At 37.3% G+C, this 11,245-nt stretch overlaps 1 protein-coding gene across 1 annotated transcript in view; it reads right to left on the reverse strand.

The window, feature by feature from the left end:
• Nucleotides 1-4,079, reverse strand: part of LOC126485814 (RING-type E3 ubiquitin-protein ligase PPIL2) — an 81,999-nt gene extending 77,920 nt beyond the window's left edge. The window contains exons 1-4 of the mRNA XM_050108904.1: nucleotides 3,934-4,079; nucleotides 3,616-3,826; nucleotides 3,343-3,486; nucleotides 3,026-3,191 (exon numbers count right to left, since the gene is read on the reverse strand). Coding sequence (XP_049964861.1) covers nucleotides 3,026-3,191; nucleotides 3,343-3,486; nucleotides 3,616-3,826; nucleotides 3,934-3,965 — 553 coding nt within the window. The 5' untranslated portion in view covers nucleotides 3,966-4,079. The remainder of the gene's footprint in view (nucleotides 1-3,025; nucleotides 3,192-3,342; nucleotides 3,487-3,615; nucleotides 3,827-3,933) is intronic.
• Between the last annotated feature and the right edge of the window lie 7,166 nt (nucleotides 4,080-11,245).

The following is an 11,245-nucleotide window of genomic DNA, read 5'->3' on the forward strand; positions in this document are numbered from 1 at the left end:
ATTTTTACATAATATCATGAACAACCTGCAAGTAGCTGACAAGAAGCATCACTGGAATACATGCACAAGCGAAATGTCATTTTCTGGAAAGTTCTTAATAACAAATCTTGCTTACCCAATTGTAGAATTGTTAGGATATGTTTCTATAAAAATAAAGATCATCAAAGTTGAAACTACAGAGAGAATGGACAATGTAAAGAGCACAAGCACAGGGAAACAAATTTGCACATACACAATAGGTAAAATACACACATAACAGATATACCTCAAACATAGTGAGCATACTTAAGTCCATCAACTGTAGCATCTGACAAACATAATGGCGTTAGATTTATACACATTACGCAGAAAGATGCCATGGTGAACATAGCTGAAAAACTGCAAATATGTCAATGTGGAAAGTAATTTTCACATGCTCATTTAATAATCCTAACAAGACATCACCCACACCTAGGAGGAGGATCTTGAGGTGCTTCATTAAAATTTTCCAATGACAGGAAATAAATGTTGTCATGCTGCATATCTTCAACAGCATTAATGAATACAATTTTGATGCTTTCCTATCTTCTTTCTCCTTACCACAAACTTCTCAACACGAAGATCAGTAATCAAAGCCAGCTTTGAAGGTCCATGGAGAACAGTTCACGTAATATGCTTAGATTACGATTCTGTGATGCTTCATGCAACACAGACAAGCCTGCAAGAAATGATTGCTGCATTAGCCACCAAAGTGTAGAGTGGCTTAATTACAAGTACTGAAACTTTAACTGCAACTAACTTCTCCAAACACTACGTACAGGAACAGAACTATAGCGGGGAAATAGGCTGACAGTACCTGTAAAATGTCAGCATCTGTATCACTGACAAACCAAATGTAAACAGTTGTCTTCCTGCAATGCCATCATGATGATTATGCACTAACCATCTGTTTATGTTTACTTCTACAGATTTTTTTAACATCTCTCCTTCATTTGGGTATCTTCATATTGTACGAATCAACACTTAAAGTGGCTCTCCTTCCATTTCACTTGCAACTCTCAAATAGTTCTAATTCTAGTTAGATGCACCTGACTTACATGGCCAACATAATAAACTTTACACGTCTATGAAAACATCAATTGTAGAAACTAACATTCATATTGTGCAGCTTGGACAATGTAGAAACATTATTCACTAGTATAAAAATACATCAGCAATGAACTAGGGTTGCCACAAGTTTCTCCAAGTGAAATTCCATGATTTCCAGACAAGTTTTAGTATTTTTCACTGACAAATTTTGAGATCTCAAATGTAAGTAAAGACATAAGTTCAAAAAAATGCAAAGACTTTTGTATTTCTCCCCCGTGTGAGCAAAAATCTTATGTACTAATATGAACATATTTTGTAATGAACTGTCTTTAGATGGAGAAAGCAAGCCAAATAGTATGTGTGTTTCATTAAGGCCACTGATGTTATTTTATTTCAATAAAACAAAACACATTTGGTGACAAAAATACGCATTTCCTTGGAGTCGGAAGACAGATTTAATACCTTCACTGATTTCAGAAATAACCTCAGAAAAATGTGTGTGTCTTGAAAGAAGTGTGTAAGGCAGGGAAGAGTTGAGTAAACCAACACTATAGGTGACCACCAATAAAATTTTGGTTCTACTATGTTCATTACTGTCAGTTATTATGTACTGTGTTATGTCTATTATTTTGCAGGTATTGTGTGATTTTTCTTTCAGGAAATATTTGAGTACATATCGTACAAACTGCCAGTGACTGCCACAATTTCCTTCTTATTGTTCATACTTCCTAATCTATAAACTACTTTTGAGGTGCCAAAATGTACTAGAATAAATAAAATGACTATAAAACGCTGCACTGTGCAATGTGCTTGTGGTGAGACAGTCGCAATTCCTGAAATCCATTGCCTGTGGCCTCTAGCCTGCCGAGGAGCAATGCAGTCCCAGGTCCATGGATAAACTATGAAAATCCACTACATTATGCCACACACAAAACGATCCAGCCAGAAGGTATATCAGCAGGACCAGATCTGATGGGCAGGGCTTGGACATTAGTGGGAAATGATGGGCTTCAGACTGACAGAAATGGTCTATATTTTTGGCCTGTCGTGGAAGTCAACTCGTGTGGCCAGCTATTCACGTGTCACAGACACCACGTTGACGAAATGAGACCACAGTGATAAATCCATGCAATGGATAACTTGTGCAAATACTCTGAGAAACAGTGGTAATGAGGATAGGAAGCAACTCACCATAAAGATGATCGCTGATCTGCAGACATGCCTGTAGGAAAGACAAGCACAATCCCACAACTAAATCATTACATCTACTGAGACAAAAAAGAGAGATTTTTCAAGTGTTTTATTCAAATTTCCCTGACACGTTTGAAATTCCCTGATTTCCAGAACTTCTGGCAACCCTGTGAAACAAAGATCAGATGAAATCCCACAATGCTCTACAACGTATGATCCTAGTGGCGGGGTTCTCTTACTCGAGAAGTGATTCACATAGCCAGATACACGTATAACTGAACACTGAAACTTGGATTTAGTGCATAAACAAGCAGTCAGAAGTGAAAATGATATTGTTGCTTACTGCTAATGGCAATACGAATATTTCCAAAACACATGTGTATGGGTATTTCTCCTTTTATTCTGTCTGGATGGAATATGAGAATGTTACTTTTACCAGAATGTCTGCCCAACCCACAGTTAACACCATACTAAATTTACAACTATGTGAGGCACAGCAAGAAGACAGCACAGATGTTTATAAAAGGGCTTTCAAGTGATTAGTATGGAAAGCGTACTGTTTCTGTTTCAGTCTCAAACAGAAAGTGCACCATATTTACATTTCAGCAGCTATAAAACATGCTCTATACCTAAGTCATACGGCTTGGTAAGCAACGTGTTCCTTTAAGAAACTATTCTTCCATAAGCATTGATTATAGTAGCCATAAAAACAAATGTAAAGAGTTAAACTTTGTATTACAATTAAGAATGGGTAACTATACCATACCTTCATCTTCCACACTCAGATTTTTCTTAACATGGTAAAATTCTGCTATGTTAAATTTTTCAAGGTTGTTGGGATCCTGTATAGTAATTATATCCTTCCTCTGGAAAGCTTCATCAGTCAACAATTCCTTCCAGTTTTTGGCTTTGATGTTTAACTGTTCCACTGCCTGTTTATTTTATTTTTTTTTTTTTTTGAAAAAAAAAAAAGAAAGGAAGATATTCCCTCTTGTGCATGTTATGTTTGAGTAGCACAAAAAAAAACTTTCTCTGAATTTCAATTAAATTAAAGAGAGAAAATAAATTACAAATCAAACTTACCTCATGGGAAAAGACGTTTCCTGTTGTAGCTATAGCGACAATATGCGATTGCTTTGTAAAAGTCTTAAACAAAACAGGGCAGTGGTATTCACCCTTGGCATTTTTATGAAAATTCAACTTGACTAAACTTTTTGGGTCCAATGGCTGAAATCATAACATTAGTTAGCAATGACGACAACTGACAAAACAGCAACATAACAACTGCATGGTGTAAATATATATCACAATACCTAAGAAACAGTCTGAATAATTTTGTGGTATATAGAATAATACCTTTCCTGTAACAGGATTACATTTAAACTTCTTTATGAAATCAACGATTGCCTGCAGCTCAAAAACGTTCCCGTCCTGATCACAATAAGGGTGTTCAAATGGCTGCAAACACAGGCAACAATGATCAAATGGCAATCGTCTGAAATTAGACGTTTCTGGACCGGATCGTTTTCCTCCATACAGAGTTGTCCATTCTGTATAGGTAATGTACCTAGAAAATGTGAACAATTGAGCTCAAGATAATATCGTGATTAGCACAGTAATTTTTCCAATTAGAAGGTTTACATTGGATTCTGAGTTTAATAAAACAAATATTACATCTTATCTTTTTGGTGCTGTCTTTTCCCCATTTTGCTTCAGTTCTTGTTTACGTCCGACCACAAAAACAACAACTTTATGAACAGTAAACACTTTTGACACAATTGAAAGTCGATTGCGTGATACCAACTTTACAATAACTTAGTAACTTCAGGATTTGACAAGCGACAATTTAGTGTCGACCAACATGGCATCTTTTGCAGCAAATTGTAAAGTATCAAATACTATTATCGTGACTATAGGAAGTAAATTAAGTCCAGCGACTGAGAAGACATTCAAAGGCCAACCCGAGTTCCCTGTCCGCGTTGTAACGTTTGAGAAATTTGTGTTGTAGGAGGAAAACGAGAATTTGTATGTACTTTCGGTCTCATAATATACATGGTATACTGTGTTGGCCTCCTTGTGCAAACTGTTTGCTGATAACTTAAAAATGAATGGACCGAACTGAATCTTTCCTCCTGACTTTCAGTTGTCAGTGATTTCTGTGAATGCTACTTTTCGGTAATTTTTATTATTAGTTCGATTTATTACAGTTTATAATCGCAAGTAACGAATTCACAACTTGCACTCCTTTGCAATGTTGAAATGCTATTTGTGCGATTTAACATCGTGTATGTTTCATTATGATTAGCCGGAAGTAGCACCTATGGTGACTCATTGCATTTTAACGTAGCGGAGAAATATAAGTAGGCCTATATCTGCTAACTGGTATTTATAGCCACGAAAGTCACAAATTTGAAGACTAAAAGTTTGTGAATAAAGCGTAGTTCACACACTCAACAAAAGAGTCGCCACAGCTAGTGGCATACTGCAGTTGCATGTGTGAACTCCCCAGTATGTAGTGGCGCAACTTAAGAGACGCAACTCGGCTTGGTTGTGCCATAGGCTTCCACCACTGCTCCCTGCTGAAAGTGTTTAGAAACACAAGCATTCTGTCGCAGTTATAGTGGAGCAATTGCAGCTGTACTTCATTAGTCGATTTCAGTGTGCACGTGTGTGTGTGTGTGTGTGTGTGTGTGTGTGTGTGTGTGTGTGTGTGTGTGTTGTCCGGGAGGGGGGGGGGGGGGGGGGGAAGCAATATTTGCAAACCGGTGACCTTTCCCACACTCTTAAAAGATTTTTGGATGAATAAATAAATGAACTTAATATGTGTAACCAAAACAGCGAGACATATAAACTTGGTGATTTGTGAGACCAGTCATTATACACATTGTGGATTATATGCGAGAAATAGATCCCAAGTGTGATGTGGCTGTTGTTAAACTAAAAATTAGTTATTCGAAATGCCTATATCAACGAATACAATTAGATTCTAAAATCTGGGAAGAGTGGTGTGTATACAGATGATATTTCCATGCCAGCTGTTGGTTAGTTTGCCATTGTACACAGAATTTTCGTTTCTGAGTGTTATTTCTTTTGTAAATATGTTTTCGGGTCCTGATTTATCCCTGTTAGAAATCTATTTTCGGATTCAATGGTTGAGTTTTGTCTTCCTTGTATCTAGCTCTTGTCGCAGCTGTAATGCCATTACCTACATTACGACATTCATATCCGCACATATGATTTCAGTTGATGTCATACTGAAATTAGTGCAAGCACATAGAATTTATGGCGTCCTGTGTGAACGGTAGCTCACGATGCCACCACACAAAGTCGCAAACTGTTTCGTCATATTAGTTGCCTGTGTGAACCCGGCTTAACATGATAAGATGTTTACCATACGTTACCAAAGTTACCTCACATTTCTTTGATTACCATTTGAATTTTTCCCTCAGAACTTTAGGACTACACCACAGCAGTGGTGCACCAGCGATATATCGTTACACTACCAGTACATAAAAATGATGGGCACGAAAATACATTCACTATGACATTGTAGTAGTGGAAAAGCAGTTTGTGATATGGTAGAACTGCAGCATATTGGCAGAATATAGTTGGTACTTGATAAGTAACACTGCAGAATATGAAATCAAATGAAAACTGTCAAAAAGTCTTTCTTAACTTATCCTTGGGTGAAGTATTTGTCTTGGACGTTTCAAAATTATTTATTTTTCATAAATTAAAACCTCTGCTTTTGCTAAACGGCATGTGATAGGAATTTTTATTTTCTAATCCTTATTCCCAATAACCAAAACAAGTGAAAAACCATAATTTTATCCAGAGGGCAGACAAAAAGTTTAAATGTGTTGCACAGTGTAATCTACTACACTGTAGGCCAAGTGCAGACATAGGGGTTTGTTTCTGTGGAGGGTCACCGTTTTTTAGTGTCTTCTATGCAGTTTCACAAATTTAACATACCACCACCCTCGCTCTTATTATGGCACACTTGCCTACAATAATAATAATAATAATAATAATGTTGTTGTTGTTGTGATCTTCAGTCCTGAGACTGGTTTGATGCAGCTCTCCATGCTGCTCTATCCTGTGTAAGCCTCTTCATCTTCCAGTACCTACTGCAACCTACATCCTTCTGAATCTGTTTAGTGTATTCATCTCTTGGTCTCCCTCTACGATTTTCACCCTCCACACTGCCCTCCAATATTACACTGGTGATCCCTTGATGCCTCAGAACATGTCCTACCAACTGGTCCCTTCTTCTTGTCAAGTTGTGCCACAAACTCCTCTTCTCCCCAATTCTATTCAATACCTCCTCATTAGTTATGTGATCTATCCATCTAATCTTCAGAATTCTTCTGTAGCACCACATTTCGAAAGCTTCTATTCTCTTCTTGTCCAAACTATTTATCGTCCATGTTTCACTTCCACACATGGCTACACTCCATACAAATACTTTCAGAAACGACTTCCTGACACTTAAATCTATACTCGATGTTAACAAATTTCTCTACTTTAGAAACGCTTTCCTTGCCATTGCCAGTCTACATTTTATATCCTCTCTACTTCGACCATCATCAGTTATTTTGCTCCCCAAATAGCAAAACTACTTTACTACTTTAAGTCTCTCATTTCCTAATCTAATTCCCTCAGCATCACCTGACTAAATCGACTGCATTCCATTATCCTCGTTTTGCTTTTGTTGATGTTCATCTTATATCGTCCTTTCAAGATACTATCCATTCTGTTCAACTGCTCTTCCAGGTCCTTTGCTGTTTCTGACAGAATTACAATGTCATTGGCGAACCTCAAAGTTTTTATTTCTTCTCCATGGATTTTAATACCTACTCGGAATTTTTCATTTGTTTCCTTCACTGCTTGCTCAATACACAGATTGAATAACATTGGGGATAGGTTACAACCCTGTCTCACCCCCTTCCCAACCACTGCTTCCCTTTCATTCCCCTCAACTCTTATAACTGCCATCTGGTTTCTGTACAAATTGTAAATAGTCTTTCGCTCCCTGTATTTTACCCCTGCCACCTTCAGAATCTGAAAGAGAGTATTGAATAATAATAATAATAATAACAAAAATATATAATATGTTTTAATATAATAATTTGCTTATATTAGCACTCAACACATCCCTTTAGCATACATTCCAAGAAATTGCAACTCAAAGAAATACAGTTTGAAAAACATTTGTCTGAAAATTTCAGTTTTACATTTGGCACATAATTTAAGAAGTACAGATGTGTTCAGATTATTAGACTGAAAATTATTTTTGATACTCTTAAGTTTTCTGGCATAAAAATAGGGAGAAACGGGTAATAATTGACTTGTTTCAATCATAATCTAATAGAACAGTCGCAACACTTCATCTCGATTTTGTTGCCTGCTGCTTCAGCAGTGCACCAAGTTGCCAGTAAGTTAAACTGTTGAGATCGGGGCGATCGTGAAAGCGAAAGCGAATGGTAATTGTTTATTTTAGTTTGTACAATGGTTTTACAAATGGGAGCATAGCGCACCTCAATAAATTACAGCAAGAAGGAGAAGAAGATACGACATCTGTCTTTTTTTAGGTTTCCTAAGGACCCTGTGAGGTATATACCATCATGTTACTAAACTGTATCGTTACAATTTGCTGCAAACTAAATGTATATTGGTGATTAATGTTTCGTTGTAGGAGCAGAAAATGATTAGTGAATAAAAGAAGAGAAGATCTTATCTCTATAATAATTTTAGGTTTTGTCTCCTACACGTCGAATAAAACCAGTTCATGAATGCAGACAATAATAAACTCGTGTGGAATGCAGTTCACCAAATTGTTTTACATTCCAAATAAGTCACATCAACTCATGATGAAGAGGAAACTGCCAGAAAGATTCGACAATTCGTCTAAAGCTGCAAAACAATCTATAGCCCAGAAACAGCCAGTTCAACTCTCCATATATCAGTGCCAGATTCATCAGAATCGTCAACACTGACCTGCTTTGACGATTAAGTGGCAAAATTAAGTGCAGTTATCTGTGTCTACAAAAAGCGTGTGGAGTGTCAGAAAGTGCAGATCGCTAGACTTCGTGCAAAACAGTTGCAGGTCAAGGGAAGTGCCTATTATTCTAAGTACAGACAGCAGCAGAAACTGTACCAGAAGGATCAGAAGGACAAACCAATTTTGAAGAACTATAGGATCACCATATTCAAAAAAGGTGCCCTTGACTTGTTGTTAAGCCAGATTAGGAGGCCATCTGCAAATTGGAAATTTATTACATTACAGCACTCAGGCTTACGGGTTTTATGAGAATGTTTTATGTTTCCATCAGTGCGTACATTGCAGAGGTACGTGGAAGGCATACAAATAATATGAGGGATTGGAAACAATATGTTCCGCCTTTTAAAGCAGAAGGTACAGCGCTTCTAAATACTGATAAACTAGTGCATATGTCATTGGATGTAAAGTTTCTAATGGCAAATTTATCGTATTACAGCACTTCTGACAGTGTTATTCGCTTTGAGGACTTTCGTAAGTCACGTAGGAAAGGGATACAAAACAAACGTTATGCTTATGATGCATCTGAAGTTCTCCTTTATCGCCGCTTAGAGCGCTAGTGTCACTCCAGCTGTCAAACGGTAACAACTTTTAAAGCAGCGAGTGTCGTGACTGTTATGTTAGACTGTGATTTTAATGGTCTGATTTATGTCACGAAGTTTCTCTTCCAAGCAACTCACAGATCACTGAATTTTTCACAGTTGGTAACATTTGTCATTTTCCCTCCAAATCGTGGTGGTGTTAGTTGTCTGTGTATATGTTTTGAAACTGTGCTTACGGTAATGTTTTATGTTTCTGTGGAGTACTTCATCTTGTTATTTTTTCTATCAACTTATTGCTACATTAACAAGACATACATACTATAGCTTGTGAACTTGCATGTTCTTAGTTATAGGAATAAATCGTGGAGTTTCAAGAGAAAGTGAGGTTATGGGGAAGACAAAAGATGTTTCACCTCGGAAGTTTCGGCTGTGGTAGCACTTCTTGCTGAAAATCGTCATGCACAGCAAGGAATTTCTGACAGAGTGAGAATATCGCAAAAACTGTCAGCAGAATCAAACTTTCCATGCTGATAGGTGGGGAATACAGGCCAAACAGGAATGGAAAATGTGGACATAAAAGAAAACTCTGTCCTATAACAATGAGAAGACTTACGAACATGCAACAATGAACCATAAACTTACTTCTACATTCATGAACCATCAGCTGAAAGGTTTGGCTGTTGAAGTTTCCCTGGTGACAGTGAGGAGACTGTTTGAATGTGGTTTAAAGGCACGCCAACGAAGGAAAAAACAGAAAATCACACCTGCCATGAAACCCAGAACACTGCAGTGGGCTAAACAACTTCAGGAATGGACGAGTGAGGACTGGGCTAGGGTATGTGCAATGACATGGTAAATTAAGTGGGTATGATCTCAAAAGTTATGAGTTTCGACTTGAAATTATGATATTTTATTGATGCTCAAGAAATGCGCATTTGAATTTTGGGGCTGTTGAGGTCTCCTATGGTCCTATTCCCAAGTTTTCAAACTTGCGAGTTTGTACACATGCTTCAGTTATGCTTCAGTGATGAATCTGTATTCACTGTTATGGAAGAAAGCAGCCAGTATGTTCGTCGCAGAACTGGAGAACATTTCAAAGCTGAGCTAGTGCAGCAATGTGTGATGCATCCAACTTCCGTTATGGTCTGGAGTGTGATGCCTGGCAGATTATACATTGTTGAAAGGACAATGAGGCAAGACCAATACAAAGAAATCCTTGGAAAGGAATTTTTCCCCCAAATAAACGAGTGGTTTCCTAAAAAAGATGCAATTTTTATGCATGATCTTGCCACAAAGCCAAAAGTGTTTCCAGGCACTTGGATGAAAAGCAACTGAAAGTGTTGCGTTGGCCAGGGAATAGCCCTGATATGAACCCAACTGAAGGTTTATGGGCTTTTGTAAAAGAGAGGATAAGGAAATTTACAATAACTACCAAACAAGATCTCATGGAGAAACTAGAGTAAATCTGGTACCATGGCAATGATATTAAATGTCATGGGGAAAGTTAATAAAAACTATGCCAAACATAATAAAAATGTTGATTAAGACCAAAGGCATACGTACAAAGTATTGAATGTATAAATATAATCTGTATGCGAATGTAAATGTGTAATAAATGTAACGTTTTGAAAAAAATGTCTTTAGTCTAATAATTTGAACACATCTGTATAAAAGCAACAAATGTTCACTACTTTGACAACACCACAATTTACATTACACAAAACTGAAGTGAGAATGCACCATTACGAATATTTCCGTTAGCATTACACTCATGGACATCGATTTCCAGACAATGGCTTTGCGAGAATATAAGTGAGGGGGATAGTGGTTCTTCCAGTCATTTTCACAGTGGGAATTCAGTCTTTCTACCTTTTGTTTTTTTGTTAGCAGGAGCAGGTGCAGTCTTGTTCTTTATGTTTTGGAGTACTCAGCTGCCTGTTGCTTGTTGGTGCAAGCTGTGGGCTCATAAACTGTGCTGAGCTTGTTGATGACAGGAAGCAAGATCAGCTTCCAAAAAGACGTCTTTATGTGGTTGGAATGTTCTCCACACAAAGGCAGAATGCAAGCCCATACACATGGAACAATATTCCATGTTGCACAAACATGGTAATTTACTAGTTACAAGACACTTATATTCACAACTGGAGTTCATCAAAGTGCTTCCCCAAAATATTATTCTCTAAAAATTAACTGATAAATTTGGACATAGATACATGTAAAAATATAAAATCATATAATTTAAAAGAGCATCTTCCCCAATTGGATGATTCTGAGTTTGCTAGTGCTCCAAATACTTTCTTTGTACTGCACAAACTGACATGTTAGGGGTATCAGTCCCTCAGTTAGCATACATTCTACAGGGTTCTGAAAAACACTGTTATTTTTA

This window comes from Schistocerca serialis, chromosome 1 (assembly GCF_023864345.2).
Source record: "Schistocerca serialis cubense isolate TAMUIC-IGC-003099 chromosome 1, iqSchSeri2.2, whole genome shotgun sequence".
NCBI classification, from domain to species: Eukaryota; Metazoa; Arthropoda; class Insecta; order Orthoptera; family Acrididae; genus Schistocerca; species Schistocerca serialis.